This window comes from Lithobates pipiens, unplaced genomic scaffold (assembly GCF_037356315.1).
Source record: "Lithobates pipiens isolate NorthernLeopardFrog02 unplaced genomic scaffold, aLitPip1_a1.2 Scaffold_1, whole genome shotgun sequence".
Classification (NCBI taxonomy): Eukaryota; Metazoa; Chordata; class Amphibia; order Anura; family Ranidae; genus Lithobates; species Lithobates pipiens.
The window spans coordinates 225,598,295-225,618,268 of NW_027507685.1; the positions used below are offsets into that span (position 1 = coordinate 225,598,295).

At 44.2% G+C, this 19,974-nt stretch overlaps 1 protein-coding gene across 1 annotated transcript in view; it reads right to left on the reverse strand.

Annotated features, from left to right (window-relative positions):
• The window catches only part of NOTCH4 (notch receptor 4), a 127,680-nt gene extending 115,687 nt beyond the window's left edge, over positions 1-11,993 (reverse strand). Inside the window, exon 1 of the mRNA XM_077483835.1 lies at positions 11,832-11,993. Coding sequence (XP_077339961.1) covers positions 11,832-11,883 — 52 coding nt within the window. The 5' untranslated portion in view covers positions 11,884-11,993. The remainder of the gene's footprint in view (positions 1-11,831) is intronic.
• Positions 11,994-19,974: the final 7,981 nt, after the last annotated feature.

The window sequence follows — 19,974 nt, forward strand, 5'->3', positions numbered from 1 at the left end:
GTATACTGTGCATTGCGCAGCGTGTTGCGTTTGGAAAAAAGGGTCATGCACATTTTTTTTCCCATTCGTTGCGTTGCATCAGCTGCCCATTTACAGTAAATGAAGCTGCCTTAATACAATATACATTAAAGTGTTACTAAAAGCCACAACAGTAAAATCAGTCTGTAGATACAGTAAAGCAGGGATAGGATGGTCAAACTACAAATCCCATCATGCCTCTGCCTTTAGGTGGCATGCCTATTATTGTCAGGGTCTTGCAATGTCTCATGGGACTTGTAGTTTCAAAACAACTGGAGGGCCGAGGTTGCCTACCCCTGCAGTAAAGCATGCTTGTTATAAAACTCACTGTGAAACCTAAGGGGTTAATCCTCTGCATTGTGTAAAAAGTCTGCTTGATCCTATAAGCACAGATCATCCAATTCTTCTACTAACTCCAAAACATGTCCAATAAGATAGAGTTAGTGGAGTCAGGCTGCACATGCTCAGTTTGGTGTGTATTGTTAGAGAGTTTTTTTTTTGGGAGAGTGCATGTGATCAGCACAGGGCCAAACCCCTAAGAGGGTCAGGGGTCATGCAGCCTCATAGGATGATCAGAGTAGAATAAAAACTCCTCTTATATGCTTTAACCAGGCACTGATAGAAGTCACAAGACTGCTATATACTGCTAATGAAAAAAAAGGTATTTAGCAATTTATATTTACAAAAATAATTGCATTTCCATGTCCTGTGTACTGTGGGGGACCAGATCTAGTGAATGCAGGCTCCTGGGTTTAGTAACACTTTAAAGCAGGGGTCTCCAAACTATGGCCCCTCCACAGTGGCGGCCCATCTTTAAGGGGTGCCGCCCCCCTAATCTGTGCGGAAATTTATTTATTTTTCCTAATCTACATGCAGGGCATCAGACGTATGGATTCCAATGGGTTTATTTTTTTTTTTACATTTTTTGAGAAGCACGTGATTAAAAGCTCTAATTGGCTTTAAAAAAAAAAAAGTGAACACTGCGCCCCGAGGCCACCCAGTTGTGTGCCAATAGCAAATTATTATTCACTATTTTTTCCTGATTCTCCTCCTGGCCAATAAGGAAGCTGGTCCTGAGACTCGTCACCCAATGGGCCAAGAGGAGAAGTGATCCTTTTGGCCACCAAGGAGGGGGCACAGGGGAATCCATGAGGAGGGGGAGACGCAGGGTGAAGCCACCACCCGGAGGAAGAGCTGGTTGCGACCTAGATGGGGTAAGTGAGGGGCAAGTGACCGACCCACCGGTGGGGGGGGGGGCGGTGCATGTGACCTGACTGACCACCAGCCCTCCAGTTGTTCAGAAGCTCCAAATACCATCATGCCTAGTCATGTCTGTGAATGTCAGAGTTTTACAATGTAGTTCCACAACAGCTGGAGAGCCGTAGTTTGAAGATCAATGCATTAAAGGAAAAGTTCACATCACGGAAATGAAACGACTGGGGGGACGGAGCCCTGCACAGCCACTTTTTTTTTTTTTACAATAGTGATGGGTGAGTGGACTGCTGCAATAGTAACATGTTACACCCTGAACAAAGGTGTAATCTGCTACAAAAAGGTGAACTACTGTAAATGTACATCATTACTTGGACGTTAAATACCAGTGTTTTTTTTCAGTCAGACGGTCGGCTTTCATATAAAAGTGGTCCCAGCGGCAGATTTACCACAAGATCACTTTTATAGACAGCAGAGAGGTACCCCTCCGCTCCCTGGTCATGTCCAAATCATTATAGTGTTCGCACTGAAAGAAGGTTTACCATATGCCGGTTGCATAAATTGGTCATGCCATAATTTTCCAACAGGTATCAGTTCAGTTGTTGGAACCACTCCTATTTATGGCTTTGAGGACTCCGATTTGAATGTCAGTCTTTGGATTGCTATCTCTTGCTATCTTTTGGATATGCTGACACACTGCATGGAGCATGGACTAAAGTTTGATAGGACAGGCATCTAGCTGAATAAAATCGGTATATCGGCCGGAAAAACGAATCTCACTACACTCTGAAGAGTTTATCGAACAACCAGCGATCAATAACCAAATGAGCTTTGTGTATGATTAACCATGGCTTAAATAGTCTAGAGGATATACCTACACACTGTGGGCACCTCGACTGAGGGTTACACTGACTATATTTTGCTTTGTTCATCAGATTAATCCGGATTGCAGTAGACATGTGCAATTCGTTTAGTTCCACATTTTTTTTTAAACTAATTTAGACAAATTCGTTAATTCTGATTTTCCGAATTTTTCAATTTCCGAATTTCAAAATTTACAAAATTACGAATTTCCGACATTTCTGAATTTCGACCTTTCGGATTTACGAATTTCAGATTTTCCGAATTCCATATTTTTGGAAATTCGAAAATCAGAAGAAAATCTGTTTAATTCTAAATAACAACTAACTATTAAAATATAGGTATTGGAATTCCCTTTCAAATTTGTTTGTTATTGAACGTAACGAGTACGAATTTATCCAAAGTTATGAATTATCTGAAATAACGAATGCCACTTCTAAACAAATGTAACGTAACAATCTAATAATAATAAAACCTTTTCATTATTATTATTTATTATTAATTTGTTCCCTTCCATTTGTTTAGATGTGGCATTTGTTATTTCAGATAATTCGTAACTTCGGATAAATTTGTGTTAGTTATTAAACGCATTTTCTTTCTTTCTTTTCAGATTTTCACATTTTTTAGACTTTCAAATCTTTGAATTCCCGAATTCCGAAAATCCAAAAATTCGGAGTTCCAAAAATCGGAAAAATCAAAAATTCGGAAATTCGAAATCCTAAAATTCGGAAAATCTAAAATCCGAAATTTGGAAATGTGAAAATGCCCGAAATTTACGAATTACGAATTTCTGAAAAAAAAAATCAAACTAATGAAACAAAAACGAAAATTAACAAATTTTTGTCAGTGCACATGTCTAGATTGCAGTGTATTTCAAATCAATTGAGTGTCTGTCACCTACCATTAATGCGGAGTAAAAAACAGCAAGAAGCACTTTATCAAAAAAGACATAAGTATATATTGAGAGAAAAGTATCTCCTTATTTTCATAAGAAATGCACGGAATGTTTACAACATACTTCTGAGGTTTCTTTTTTCATCTTTTTTATGACGGCTTTATTTTGATACTTTGAGACTGACTTCTGACATTTTGGTTATATATCTGGCCACAGGTCTTAGCCCTTGTACACACCGTCGAACATTCCGACAACAAGATTTTGGCCGAAACTGGTGGTGCATACACACGGTCGGACAAAGTTGTCGGAAAATCCGATAGTTCGTAACGTGATGACGTTATTTAGTTACGACAGGACTACGTTCAGGCTAGTAGCCAATAGCTTTGGTCTAGGAATTTGATCTGAGCATGCGTGGCACTTTGTCCGATCGGAATTCTCTACAAACGATCAGACAAAGTCTGATCGGATCGTGTTGTCGGAAAAATGTTATATCCAGCTCTCAAACTTTGTTGGTCGGACATTCCGATGGAAAAAGTCAGATGAAGCCCATACACGGTCGGATTATCCGACAACACGGTCCGATTGGACATTTTCCGCCGGACTGTCCGACTGTGTGTACAAGGGCTTAGGCTGCTTTAATTGTATCATTCCGCATTGAGCAGTGTAAATAACTCTGTATAGCAGTATTACACTGCTCTCTAAAAGGAAAATTCACAGTTTAGTCCTTGTCTAAGGTAGTTGGGGCTAATAACAGGTGTTTTGGTGAGTGTTCTTTATCAAAGGGAGGGAGGAATTCACTGAATGCATATTTCCACCTCCATTGTGGATAGGATGGATTATATGGATTGTCTGGTTTAAATGTTTTTTTGGGGAGGATATAAAACTAGTTGAAGTCATTTATTATCTTTGCGACTTCCATTGTTTTATTTTGTAAGGAATTAGGGGATTTTAGATTACCATTTTGTAACTTGCTATATATAGCTAATAAAATGATATAGTTTTAGTCTTCAGGGTGTGTTTATTATCATATATTAAAAATAAAATAAAATTAGTTTTGGATGTGGAACAGAATAAGTGCCCCCATCCAGTGGGAGTAAACAATGCCCCATCTTTGATGACAGCAGGAGGAAGAGTGGCTCACCGTTAGTGATGGACGAACGTTTCGCCCGGCGGTCGTTTCGCGGCGAATTTCCGACATTCGCGGTCCGCACGTTCGAACGCCTTTTTCCGTCGTTCGCCGCGGCGGACTTACGTGTTTAATGTATACAAGAACTTTAACCTTTGGTGACACGTTTATCATGTGATACAGGACAGCCAATTGAGACATGACAGCACATGGACACTTGGACATTCCCCCTAACCTATAAATACACCCGATCCGGTGGCCATTTTACATTCTTTCTTCTGTTACGATAGGGACAGGTTCCTGTGTGGAGTAGGGAGAGATAAACCACTAGCTATTTGGTACACAAAAGTTCTTTTCAGGACTGGTATAGGTGTTAGGTGTTGATAGGTTTGCTGTGCTGCTGATTCTTGCAGCAGCCCGAGTGTCTTTTGTTAGTTTAGAGAAAGGGAAAGGACGGTGTATGCTACAGGGACAGCCAGATTAGTCTTTCATCATCATCATCATCATCATCATCATTAGCTGTTACTATCAAGGTCCACAAAAGAGCTGTTCCAGTAACCACTAATCGTTCTCTTTTTTTGCCAATTTGTATAGGGACAGGAAGGAAGCAGTGTTGTCAGGCAGTGAGGGTAATTTTAAAGACTTGCTGTTATTATTAGTTCCACAAAGGTTCTTTTCAGGACTGGTATCAGTGGTACAGTAATAGGCTTGTACATGTATAATATTCTTTCTTCCAAATATAGAAAGGATATTATACTTGACTGCTGCCCTTCTGCTGCAGTCTGCTAAACATTCACAACTCACTTGTTCCACAAAAGTTCTTATAAGGACTGGTAACTTGGTATAGGGTGCTACGGTACATAGGCTTGAGTGCGGTACAGTCTGCTGTTCTGTAAGGACCGCTATCGGTCCACAATAGATAGGGTTGACGTGCACCACTGCTGACCGCTGCCCTATACTGCAGCAGTCCTTCAGCGGTATAGGGACTGACGTACAGTCTGCTAAACACTAATACACAACCTGCTTGGTCCACAAAAGTTCTTATAAGGACTGGTAACTTGGTATAGGGTGCTACGGTACATAGGCTTGAGTGCGGTACAGTCTGCTGTTCTGTAAGGACCGCTATCGGTCCACAATAGATAGGGTTGACGTGCACCACTGCTGACCGCTGCCCTATACTGCAGCAGTCCTTCAGCGGTATAGGGACTGACGTACAGTCTGCTAAACACTAATACACAACCTGCTTGGTCCACAAAAGTTCTTATAAGGACTGGTAACTTGGTATAGGGTGCTACGGTACATAGGCTTGAGTGCGGTACAGTCTGCTGTTCTGTAAGGACCGCTATAGGTCCACAATAGATAGGGTTGACGTGCACCACTGCTGACCGCTCACCTATACTGCAGCAGTCCTTCAGCGGTATAGGGACTGACGTACAGTCTGCTAATCACTAACACACAACCTGCTTGTTCCACAAAAGTTCTTATAAGGACTGGTAACTTGGTATAGGGTGCTACGGTACATAGGCTTGAGTGCGGTACAGTCTGCTGTTCTGTAAGGACCGCTATCGGTCCACAATAGATAGGGTTGACGTGCACCACTGCTGACCGCTGCCCTATACTGCAGCAGTCCTTCAGCGGTATAGGGACTGACGTACAGTCTGCTAAACACTAATACACAACCTGCTTGGTCCACAAAAGTTCTTATAAGGACTGGTAACTTGGTATAGGGTGCTACGGTACATAGGCTTGAGTGCGGTACAGTCTGCTGTTCTGTAAGGACCGCTATCAGTCTGCTGTCAGCGCTGTATGTCACGGTGCTGCTGTCAGCGCTGTATGTCACGGTGCTGCTGTCAGCGCTGTATGTCACGGTGCTGCTGTCAGCGCTGTATGTCACGGTGCTGCTGTCAGCGCTGTATGTCACGGTGCTGCTGTCAGTGCTCTGTATTACGGTGCTGCTGTCAGATGCCTCTATCACGGTGCATGTGTCATTCCGGTATGTCACGCTGCTGGTGATCATCTCCTGCACCCTCTTCTTTGCCTACCCTGGTCCCTGACCTTCCCTCTCCTCCATTGCCTTCATTAGCTCCATAGTCCTGAATTGTTAGAACAATTTCCCAAATAAAATAAAAATGCTTGTAGTTATCGATCCCAAATTCACCTCATACATGTATTATGTCATTGTCCAGATGGTGGGACTACGTTTTACCCCCTAATAATTACCACGTGGCCGCAAATTCGACATGAAGGTTTGCAAAGTTCGCCTCCCATTGAAGTCAATGGGGCCCGCGGCGAACGTTCGGTTTCGCGAACGTTTGGGTCCGTTCGCATTTCGCTTTCGCGAAACGTCCCGTCGGAAGTTCGTCCATCACTACTCACCGTTGGTGTCCGTTACAAAAGTAAGTCGGTTATTGTTGGGCATATACAGTGGGGCAAAAAAGTATTTAGTCAGCCACCAATTGTGCAAGTTCTCCCACTTAAAAAGATGAGAGGCCTGTAATTGTCATCATAGGTATACCTCAACTAAGAGAAATAAAATGTGGAAACAAATTCAGACAATCACATTGCCTGATTTTTGAAAGAATTTATTTGCAAATTATGGTGGAAAATAAGTATTTGGTCACCTACAAACAAGCAAGATTTCTGGCTCTCACAGACCTGTATCTTCTTTAAGAGGCTCCTCTGTCCTCCACTCATTACCTGTATTAAGGCCCATACACACGATCAGACTTTTTGACAACAAACATGCAAATTAGCTGTTTTGGAGCAACATCCGACCGTGTGTACGCTCCATCGGACAAACTTTTTTGGTTTTCATCGGACTTTTGTTGGCTGTGCGAACGGACAAACTTTCTGGCAACAAAAGTCCGATGGAGCAAAGTCTGATCGTGTGTACAGAAAACCATAGGACTTTTGTACAAAGTACAAACAGGCATGCTCAGAACCACCGCAAAAGATCAGACAACAATACAGAAGTTGACCAAAGGTGGCGGTAAAGAGCAGAAAAACCACGTGGTTTGGTGAAAGTTGGCTGAAAAAGTCCCGCTGTGTGTATGCAATACAAGTTCAGGGCCGACGCCCTTTGTACAAAAATCCAAGGGAAAGTTTGTACAAAGTCCTATCGTGTGTATGAGGCTTTAATGGCACCTGTTTGAACTTGTTATCAGTATAAAAGACACCTGTCCACAACCTCAGTCACGCTCCAAACTCCACTATGGTGAAGACCAAAGAGCCGTTGAAGGACACCAGAAACAAAATTGAATCTGCAATAGGCAAGCAGCTTGGTGTGAAGAAATCAACTGTGGGATCAATAATTTGAAAATGGAAGACATACAAGACCACTGATAATCTCCCTCGATCTGGGGCTCCACGCAAGATCTCACCCCGTGGGGTCAAAATGATCACAAGAACAGGGAGCAAAAATCCCAGAACCACCTGGGGGGACCTAGTGAATGACCTGCAGAGAGCTGGGACCAACGTAACAAGGGCTACCATCAGTAACACACTATGCCACCAGGGACTCAGATCCTGCAGTGCCAGACGTGTCCCCCCTGCTTAATCCAGTACATGTTCAGGCCTGTCTGAGGTTTGCTAGAGAGCATTTGGATGATCCAGAAGAGGATTGGGAGAATGTCATATGAAACCAAAGTAGAATGGTTTGGTAGAAACACAACTCATCGTGTTAGAGAATGCTGAGTTTCAACCAAAGAACACCATACCTACTGTGAAGCATGGGAGTGGCAACATCATGCTTTGGGGCTGTTTCTCTGCAAAGGGAACAGGGCGACTGATTCATGTACATGAAAGAATAAATGGGGCCATGTATCGTGAGATTGTGTGCAAACCTCCTCCCATTAGCTAGGGCATTGAAGATGAAAAATGGCTGGGTCTTTCAGCCCGGGCAATGAAGGAGTGGCTTTATAAGAAGCATTTCAGGGTCCTGGAGTGGCCTAGCCAGTCTCCAGCTCTCAACCCCATAGAAAACCTTTGGAGGGAGTTGAAATTTTCCACCATAATTTACAAATAAATTCTTTCCAAATCAGACAATGTGATTGTCTGGATTTGTTTCCACATTTTGTCTCTTATAGTTGAGGTATACCTATGATGACAATTACAGGCCTCTCTCATATTTTTAAGTGCCCCACTGTAAATGTGCCACATCCAAGGTTACAAAAATTGAAACAAAACCCCCTGGTGGCGGACTTTTAAGGCACAAAAAAAATATTATAAAAGTTATCTTGCTATGAATATGAAAAATTATTTATTGAATTATGAAAATACAAAGCATATAAAAATGCATTTTAAAGTTGGTGTCAGTGGGAGGAAGAGTGGCCCACCATTGATGTCAGTGGGAAGAAGAGTGGCCCACCAACGGATGTCAGTGGGAGGAAGAGTGCCCCCATGTTGGTGTCAGTGGGAGGACAGTGGACCACCATTGGTGTCAGTGGGAAGGACTGGAGTGGAGACTGCTGGTCTGAAGGATCAACCAACCTAATTCTGGCCATATATACAGTACAACAATAAATCATTGTTCACAATGGCAAACCTTTCCTTTACAATAAAAACAATTTCTCAGCTCAATAAACAAAATGCATAAAGTTTTTCCTGTAAGTGGGACTTTGAAAGGGTAATGGTCATCTAAGAGTCATACCATTGTCATAAAAGTATTGGTTTTATTGAAAGAATGGTTCAAAAGTAAGGTGTACAATACATATAATATACATAGGATGCAAATACAAGAATATACGGTATACAAAAAGGAAGAAACAGTTGAAAATTACCACTATTCTGATGATGTGGGTTGGTCACCTTCAATGTTTGAAAAACAAGCACAATTCAGCCAATAGCTCAACAAACAAAAACATCAGAATCTGAGTGGATTTCTCTAGAAGTTCCATTCCAGGCTGGTTGGACAACAGTTGAAAGATCTCCCCGTGACCACAGATCTTGTCTCCAGGTCTCTGACACAAAGACAGATGCTGCATCATCCTCAGGGACCCCTGCAACTGGACTTTGCTGCAACATTCATCTGGAGATCTCTCTATGAATAACTATATTTATACCAGAGTATATATGCATAATTCCACCAGGACTCCTGACAGGCCCTTTGCGGATAACACTAGTTTGTACATTGGATGTATGTACTGTTATGCATCACTTTTTATATAAAGCTTGTGTTGTTATTTCTGTACTGGGTGCATCTATATACTTATGATTTATGTTATATGTTGGTTGTAGTAGTTCTTCTGCTCCCAATTACTTGGTTTAGATTACCGATTCATTTCCCCAGGAAGAGAATCCCCTCTGTTCAGAGAAGTCCTGTCCTTGGTGAAAACACTGCCAGCTACTATCAAACCCACTCTTCCACTTAGCAAAGGTTCTGGTTCTCTAATTTACATACAGGTTGAGCACAATATCTTGTTTGGGGAGGGTTATTTATCATAACCTCCCAACAAAAAGAGGGCAACACATGTTATATCTCATATTTGAGCTCTATGGGCCTCCCACCGCACACAACACAGCAGTGTTGAGATGCAAACTATTTTTCTTATGCCGCGTACACGTGACCGGACTTTCCAGCAGAATAAGTCAGACGGAATCATTCAGTCAGATAGTCCATTCGTGTGTGGGATAGACTGATCGTTTTTCTTTAAAAAAATTCCAACGGACCTAGAAATAGAACATGTTTCAAATCTACCCGACGGACTCAATCCCTATCTGGAAAACCGTTCGTCTGTATGCTGGTCCAACAGACCAAATACGACGCAAGGTCAGCTATTGGCTACTGGCTATTAAACTTCCTTTTCTAGTCCCGTTGTACATCATCACGTTCAAAATGAACTGACTTTAGTCCGTATGGACAAGTCCGTTCATTCGGAAGTCTGTCGTAACTCCGTCAAAAGTCCATCGGGAAGACCATTGAACCTTTTCTGCCGGAAAGTCCGGTCGTGTGTACGTGGCATTATGGGCAAGTTGGACACAAGTTTTAGCACACAAAAGCAACATTGTACATGGACCCCAAGACTAACATATTCATTGAGCTGAGTTTTTCTGCATTTTGCCCATCATGCATGGCGTCAACAGGGCACATAGGAAACAGTTAGGCCCCAATCATACTTTGCGTAGCAGGAACTCACATTCGTTCCCACTCATGATTCTGTGTGGGCTACTTTAATGTGAAGCCCATTCACTTCAATGGGCTGCTGTATGTGTGTTTGTCTCTCAAATTAAGCTCCTGCACCTTTTTGGATGAGAAGCTTCACATGATTTTTAATGGTGAGTTTTACCACAAATGCAGTGCAATTCTGTCATGCGGCAAAACCCCACCGTATTTGGAGTGCTATTTAGAATAAATAGCTCTCAAACATGCGTCGTGTTTTGCAGCGATTTCCATGCGATTTGGAATCACACCAATACGACCCAGGATTCCAAATCGCCAAGTGTGAACGGGAGCCTTATAGTCTATGTGCCCTGTTCACACCATACAGGATGTTGTGGTGTACAGAAAAGCTCAACTCAAGGCATGCACAAGCCCAAGGAGAATTGGTACAACACCTCTGTTCATACAGAACAAGAACAGACAGGCAGCATACGGATCACGATCCGCAACCTTGTGAAGCAGGAAAATAATATGTACAAATATGAAGTGTCTCATGCATTACATAGATCAAGAGATGTGCATAGAAACCAGCATGAAGGCATAAAAGAAAATGCATACAATATTTCGATGAAGAGAAGTGATACTATGCATTTATGCAAGAACATATTTTGAGAGTTCCAGAACTTTTATAGAAATCGTGAAAAGTAGATAATACTAATACTCTACTATCTACTAATTATCTAGCATGGAAAATAAACTAAAATGAATAGGTAAAATAAAATAAAGAAATAAATGATATATAAATTTTATTCATATTGATCTAGAACAGGATCACTTTTCACCGGCTAAAAAAAAACAAAAAAAAAACAAAAAAAAAACAACAGCAAACCATCCCTGGCTATATAATGTTCTTGACAAGGGCATCCTTTCCACCCATAACAGCACAGGATCAAATACCGAGAACTTTATATATTATGAAGGAGGAACAGTACATGATTTTGTATTCATGGAACAGTACTAAACCGATGAACATAGCTTGTTATCCTGTATCTACCAACTCACACCCCTCACCAGATCTGCACAACCAGAAATTAAACCAGAAATTATTTGTCGTGGGTTACTGCTCTTTTCCATCTTTAGCCGGATATCAGAAAATGTTTGCCTTGGCATGTCTGGTCTGTGGACATCTGGTCTGATTAATAAAAAAGCAGTTGTAGACTACACCTGGATTGACCCCCATATATGGGAAGCGATGGGATGCCAAAGGCAAGGACATCATCATTCCCCCCCCCCCCCCTTTCTGTGCACTATTTTTGGGCATCATCATGGCAAAGTGCTGTACCTCTGATTGTACAATTCCCCTTTCGATATACCAAAAAATATTCCATGCATGTGACTGCCTGATTGGATACAAATTAATTGGATTTTTATTTTATTTTACAGTTTTGGTAAAGCCAAGTTTGACTGTACAAAGATTGTACAGTCAGGTTGTAACATGTATGGTGACCCTTAGTCACGGATCTGACCATCGTTTTCTTGTTATCCCTTCTTTAGGAACCCACATGAAAAAGTACATAGTAGTTCCTAATTTCTGTGCCCCCACACAAAGCCATCAGTCTTACCTTGGCACAGCGGCAGAGGGAAGAGGAATAAAACCATCCATTGGGTGCCCATCACAGCTGGGTAGTAAATCCTGAGTGCTCACCAGTTTGCGGGCAGCTCTGTTCCTTTCCCACCCCCACACAGCTCCGTCCCCATCACACACTCAGAGAATGAGTGAGGTCACAACCAGGGAAGTGCCCCCCCATCCTATATCATTGTAGGACAAACTGCACCCTATCCACTTCCTGACTGCAGACAATAGGGAGAGCCTGAGAACCGACCGGGCTGGAGGGGGGGTGGAGAGAGAAGGGAAATATTACACAGTCACAGATCCAAAATATGACAGGAGACTGGACCAGGCTGAAAGTGTTCAGGACGCAATATATAAACCCTCTGCGCTTTCGCAGATCAGCGTTCTGTGGCTCCTCCCATTGCGCCAAAATGTTATGTTATCAGAAGGTTAGGGATGACCAGATTACAGCTCTTCATCTTTGGAGGAACTAAAAGTCCCAGCAAATCTGTACTACATTCAGATCCTAAATAAACTGCAGGGACCCATTTATTAAAAAATGTTGTTTGCTACTTTGACATTTGTTCAATTCAAACACCCGACAGGATCAGGGGACATTTTACAGGAAATCTGCAGTGAACACAGGCCAGAAAAGATATTTCTTTTTTCTTTTTTGTCAGGCTCCATTCACACTTGTGTGAATTGTCATGCGACTTTGAACACAAAGTCACATGACAAGTCACAGACCATGGTTTTCAATGGCACCCGTTCAGATCGTTGCCGCAAAGTCGCAGTGCCTTTAAAAAAGGTGCCTGCATGTCTTTGCTGACACAGTGCCAGAGAGTAAAGCCAGATCAAAATTGCACTGGAAATTGTGCAACTTTGGAGTCACACAAATATGAATGGAGCTTTGACAATTCACATATAGTCTGCCTACAGAAGAAAAAAAAAAAAGAAGAAGAACACTTTATGCATTGTTTTAAGTGCAGCAGACCTTTGTTTTTCTTATCTATATATTGCCTGTGGGAAGACTTGATTGCTTGGGAGCAAATACCCGAGCACATCTCAAAAAATAAAAATAAAATGTTTATAAAAAATTTATTTTATTTTTTTATTTTTATTTTTTACACACGGTATCTCTTAAAAGTGAGTACACCCCTCACATTTGTGTAAATATGTTATTATATCTTTTCATGTGACAACACTAAGAGCCCATTCACACAGGGGCAACTCCTGATCCGACTGCAGGTCGCCCCTAGTCGCCTCAGGTCGCCTCAGGTCGGACAACATTTAAAAAGCAATGTAAGTGAATGAGAGCCGTGTTAATGCACACTACTGAAGTCGCTCCGACTTCAAAAAAGGTTCCTGTACTACTTCTATCCGACTTGTAGGCGACCGGTACCCATTGATTTCAATGGAGGTCGCCTCCAAGTCGGATCTCCGTCTATACGGAGGCGACTTTGACAGAATTATCAGCTCTCAAGAGGGAACTCGACGGCAAATTTCTGAAAAAAATTTGGCGTGGGTTCCCCCTCCGAGAGCATACCAGGCCCTTAGGTCTGGTATGGATTCCAAGGGGAACCCCCTACGCCGAAAAAACGGCGTGGGGGTCCCCCCCAGATCCACACCAGACCCTTATCCGAGCACGCTACCCGGCCGGCCAGGAAGGGGGGTGGGGACGAGCGGGCGGCCCCCCCCCTCCTGAGCCGTACCAGGCCGCGTGCCCTCAACATGGGGGGGGTGCCTTGGGGGAGGGGGGGCGTGCGGCCCCCCCACCCCAAAGCACCTTGTCCCCATGTTGATGAGGACAAGGGCCTCTTCCCGACAACCCTGGCCGTTGGTTGTCGGGGTCTGCGGGCGGGGGGCTTATCGGAATCCGGGAGCCCCCTTTAATAAGGGGGCCCCCGGATACCGGCCCCCCACCCTATGTGAATGAGTATGGGGTACAATGTACCCCTACCCATTCACCTGTGAAATAAAGTACAATAAAACACACAACACAGAGAAAAAGTATTTTATTGCACAGCCGGGGGTCTTCCGTCTTCGGGGGTCTTCTCGCCGGACTCCTCCGCTATGTGTGTGTAGCTCTTTTGCCAGCGGAGGAGTCCGGCTTTCTTCCTCCCCGCCGCCGGCCTCTTCTCCCGACTTCGGGGGTCTTGTCCCCCTCTTCGGTTCTTCTGCCGGGCCACCGCGCCTGGTCCGGTGGCCCGGTCTTCTGTCGCCGTCTTCCGTTCTTCTGTCGCCGCCTTCGGTTCTTCTGCCGGGCCACCGCGCCTTCTTATAGCTCTTTTACAGGCGGTGGCCCGGTCTTCCGTCGCCGCCGCCGCCTTCCGTTCTTCTCCTTCTTCTTCTCCTGGAGATGTTGACTCGACGAGCTCTCCGGCCACAATGCCAGGGACGCGCTCCGCTGCCTCTTATATAGGGACAATGGGGCGGTGTCACATGGGTTGATGTCACATGGGTTGGTCACATGGGTTGATGTCACATGGTGACCCCGCCCCCTTACCATGTGACATCAACCCATGTGACCAACCCATGTGACATCAACCCATGTGACACCGCCCCATTGTCCCTATATAAGAGGCAGCGGAGCGCGTCCCTGGCATTGTGGCCGGAGAGCTCGTCGAGTCAACATCTCCAGGAGAAGAAGAAGGAGAAGAACGGAAGGCGGCGGCGGCGGCGACGGAAGACCGGGCCACCGCCTGTAAAAGAGCTATAAGAAGGCGCGGTGGCCCGGCAGAAGAACCGAAGGCGGCGACAGAAGAACGGAAGACGGCGACAGAAGACCGGGCCACCGGACCAGGCGCGGTGGCCCGGCAGAAGAACCGAAGAGGGGGACAAGACCCCCGAAGTCGGGAGAAGAGGCCGGCGGCGGGGAGGAAGAAAGCCGGACTCCTCCGCTGGCAAAAGAGCTACACACACATAGCGGAGGAGTCCGGCGAGAAGACCCCCGAAGACGGAAGACCCCCGGCTGTGCAATAAAATACTTTTTCTCTGTGTTGTGTGTTTTATTGTACTTTATTTCACAGGTGAATGGGTAGGGGTACATTGTACCCCATACTCATTCACATAGGGTGGGGGGCCGGTATCCGGGGGCCCCCTTATTAAAGGGGGCTCCCGGATTCCGATAAGCCCCCCGCCCGCAGACCCCGACAACCAACGGCCAGGGTTGTCGGGAAGAGGCCCTTGTCCTCATCAACATGGGGACAAGGTGCTTTGGGGTGGGGGGGCCGCACGCCCCCCCTCCCCCAAGGCACCCCCCCATGTTGAGGGCACGCGGCCTGGTACGGCTCAGGAGGGGGGGGCCGCCCGCTCGTCCCCACCCCCCTTCCTGGCCGGCCGGGTAGCGTGCTCGGATAAGGGTCTGGTGTGGATCTGGGGGGGGACCCCCACGCCGTTTTTTCGGCGTAGGGGGTTCCCCTTGGAATCCATACCAGACCTAAGGGCCTGGTATGCTCTCGGAGGGGGAACCCACGCCAAATTTTTTTCAGAAATTTGCCGTGGAGTTTCCCCTTGAGCTCATTCTCTGCTTGGCCGCGGCAAAAGTCGCCTGGCCTGGGGCGACTTGTAAGTCGTCCCAAGTCGCGCTTGAAGTCATCACAAGTCGTTTTGAAGTCGTCCCAAGTCGCCGCTGTCAAGTCGTGTCCAAGTAGCCTGATCAAGTCGCCTACAAGTCGTGTTGCCCCTGTGTGAATGGGCTCTGAAGAAATGACACTTTGCTACAAGGTAAAGTAGTGAGTGTACAGCTTGTATATAACAGTGTACATTTTCTGCCCCCTCAAAATAACTCAACACACAGTCATTAATGTATAAACCGCTGGCAACAAAAGTGAGTACACCCCGGAGTGAAAATGTCCAAATTGTGCAATTTCTTCAGTGTTCTCACATGAAAATGCAGAATAAAATATTTACAAAAAATGTGAGGGATGTACTCACTCTTGTGAGATACTGTATATATACAAACACAGTAAAATCTTGGATTGCGAGCATAATTGGTTCCGGAAACATGCCTGTAATCAAAAGCACTTGTATATCAAAGCAAATTTCCCCGTAAGAAATAATGGAAACTCAAATGATTAGTTCCACAAACATTTATTCATAGGTCTTTCAGTTTATCGGCATAAAAAGATTATAGCAATGCGATAGGTTTTGCAACCATAAAATGTCCATCCACAAATGGAAGCCTCCACTAGGGGATTACAAGCAAAATCCAGCAGGAGCTACAGAGTATAAAAGAGAAGAGAGTCGCCTCTAAGTGCAGCAATATGGTTACGTTTAATGAAGGTACAACATTTAGCAACTCACATGGTTGATGATTAAAAGAGGCACATCTAAGTATGCAGGCATCCGTAAAGCAGTCCACAGACAATCCCCCGCACCGTCGGCTCTCACCGCTGTCAGTCTGCAATCGTGACCGGGAAAGCTACCCTGCAGTAAAGCGATCTGAAAGCGAGTATTGAACCGCTCGTGGAGCACAGCTATGGAAGGGATGACATCAATGGCTGTGAGGAGGATGGTCTATGACTGTGGCCAGCTTTACCCCGGATACCTGCATACTTAGATATGTGACACTTAGCCCTGGTACACACGGTCGGAGATTCCGACAACAAAATCCGTCGGAGTAATTCCGGAAGAGGTCCGGAAGTGATGTTGCATACACATGGTCGGACTAAGTTGTCGGAAAATCCGATTGTACATAATGATGATGACGTTATTTCGCTACGACGGGACTACGTTCAGGCTAGTAGCCAATAGCTTTGGTCTAGGAATTTGATCTGAGCATGCGTGGCACTTTGTCCGTCAGAGTAGGCTACACATGATCGGAGTATGTCCGATCGGAGCATTTTGTCGGAAAATTTTACCGGCAAGTTGTAAAAGTTGGTCCGTCGGATATTCCAACAGAAACAGTCCGATGCAGACCACACACAGTCGGAATATCCGACAAAACGGTCCGATAGGACACATTCCGTCGGAATCTCCGACCGTGTGTACAAGGGCATAGGGTCACCTCTCTCCTCTTTTATGCGCAGTTGTGACTTGGCACTGCTTGTATATCAAGTCAAAATTAAAAAATTGCGCTAGTCTTGCAAAACACTCTCAAACCAAGGTTTTAATACATATACTTTATAAAAAAAAAAAAAAAAAAAAAAAAAAGGGAGATCAGCTTGGGTGTTTCCACACCTCCCAATTTATTCCACATTAGTATAAAATTTGTTTAACCACTTCAGCCCCGGACCAATTGTCAGCCTAAGGACCAGAGGTCTTTTTACAATTTCGCACTGCACTGCTTTAACTGGTAATTGCGCGGTCATGCAATGTTGTACCCAAACTAAATTTGCGTCCTTTTCTTCCCACAAATAGAGCTTTCTTTTGATGGTATTTGATTGCCTCTGCGATTTTTATTTTTTGCGATATAAATGGAAAAAGACCGAAAATTTCAAGAAAAAATATATTTTCAAATTTTTGTTATAAGAAAAATCCAATAAACTCAATTTTAGTCATACATTTAGGGCAAAATGTGTTCAGCCACATGTCTTTAGTAAAAAAAAAAAAAAGTCAATAAGCGTATATTTATTGGTTTGCGCAAAAGTTATAGCGTCTACAAACTAGAGTACATTTTCTGGAATTTACACAGCTTTTAATTTATGACTGCCCATCTCATTTCTTGAGGTGCTAAAATGGCAGGGCAGTATAACCCCCCCCCCCCCAAATGACCCCATTTGGGAAAGTAGACACCCCAAGGAAATTGCTGAGGGGCATGTTGAGCCCATTGAATATTTTTTTTTTTTTGTCCCAAGTGATTGAATAATGACACACACACAAAAAAAAAAAAAAAGTCTACAAAAAGTTGTCACTAAATGATATATTGCTCACACATGCCATAGTTATATGTGGAATTGCACCCCAAAATATATTCTGCTGCTTCTCCTGAGTACGAGGATATCACATATGTGGGACTTTTTGGGAGTCTAGCCGCGTAAGGCACCCCGAAAACCAATCACTGCCTTCAGGATTTCTAAGGGTGCAAATTTTTGATTTCACTCCTCACTACCCATCACATTTTCGAAGGCCATAAAATGCCAAAATAGCACCAAACCCCCCAAATGACCCCATTTTGGAAAGTAGACACCCAAGCTATTTACTGAGAGGCATGCTGAGTCCATGAAATATTTTATATTTTGCCACAAGTTGCGGGAATATTACAATTTTTTTTTTTTTGCACAAAGTTGTCACTAAATGATATATTGCTCACACATGCTATGGGCATAAGTGAAATTACACCCCAAAATAAATTCTGCTGCTTCTCCCGAGTACGGGGATACCACATGTGGGGGACTTTTTGGGAGCCTAGCCACGTACGGGACCCGAAAACCAAGCACTGCCTTCCGGATTTAAATATAAAACGCTACCAAAAAAAACGGTTAGCGATCGCAGGGATCAGGCCTGACTCTGGGATCGCTGCAGTCATGTGTTTAGTGTTTTGTAAGTGACAGTGATCGATCGATACTGCACTTGGGTGGGCTGGGTGGAGGGGCAGAACGCAGGTGCCAGCAGGTATCTGGGCTGATCCCACTAACAATGTGTTTTTTGGAACCCTAAACTGCCGGGGGCGTTAGTATAGTTCTGATTAGATATTGATCTGTTCAGATTCTATACCACTACGGGAGGTTTATGCTTTGCGTGTGGGTGTTAGCGGAACTGGCACTAACCTATCGCTGCTTGGGGCGACGCAGACCCTGACCCTAAAACCTAATTGATATCACCCGCCGGGTGATCAGGGGGTTAAACCTTTATTGGGTAATAAATGGTGGGTGCCCTGATGCTATAAAAAGCAAACTAACTAACGAGAGTCACCCGTAACACTTATACAGTGATCACTGGTGAAAGGTTTAACTAGGGGCAATCAGGGGGTTAAAACCATTATTGGGTAGTATATCGGGGTACCTGGCGCTATATAAAAACCTGACGGGGAACCTAAATAACTAACCATCGTCACCAGTGGCACTTATACGTTGATCGCTGGTGAAAGGGTTAACTAGGGGCAATCAGGGGGTTAAAACCATTATTGGGTAGTATATCGGGGTACCTAGCGCTATAAAAACCTGGCGGTGAACCTAAAAAAATAACTAGCTACTTAGCGGCACCAGTGACACTAATGCAGCGATCAGAAAAACGATTGCTTAGTGACACTGGTAAAAGGGGGTGAAAGGGTTAACTCTAGGGGCAATCAGGGGATTAAACCTTTATTGGGGGGGGTAGGGGGCTACCCTGGACCTAACACTAACTGCCCTGACAGTTTTTACTGTCACAACTGACACTAAATGCAGTGATCAGTAAATAAATGATCACTGCAATCAGTGACACTGTGACTGGGAGGGCTGAAAGGCGAGCACGTACATGTACGTGCTTGTGCCTGTCGGTGCCATTGCACCGACGTACATTGCCATGCGGCGGTCCTTAAGTGGTTAAAGGGTATCTAAACCCTAAAACAGAAATGTAATGTATTGCAGCTTACAAATCCTTAGATATGGCAGCTGCATTAATCATTTCTTCTTTTTTTTTTTTTTTTTAAGTGGTTCTAAAGGCTGAAGGTTTATTAAAACACAACAAAAAAAAAAAAAAAAAAAAAAAAAAAAAAAAAAAGGGAAGGGTAGGAGTGGGGAATGGAGAGAGTCCTTAACCACTTGCCGTCATTATACTGCGGCAGGTTGTCATGATCCCGCGAGCCATCGTAGCTATACGTCAGCTCCTTTAAGCGGGATAGCAGGAACAATGCCGGCTGCACACGGGGGGGGTGCGCTGGCCACGAGAGGCAGAACAGGAGAGGGGATGCAGATTTTGAGTTCCTAATATCCAGGAACTAAGATCTGTCATCTCCTATAGTCAGTCCCCTCCCCCCCACAGTTAGAACACACAGTCAGGGAACACAGTTAACCCCTTGATCACCCCCTAGTGTTAACCCCTTCCCTGCCAGTGACATTTATACAGTAATCAGTGCATTTTTATAGAACTGATTGATGTGTAATTGTCAATCGTCCCAAAAGTGTCCCCCATAATGTCGCAGTCACAAAAAAAAAAAAAAAAAGGCTGATCGCCATTACTAGTTAAAAAAATAAAATAATATAAAAATGCCATAGATCTATGCCCTATTT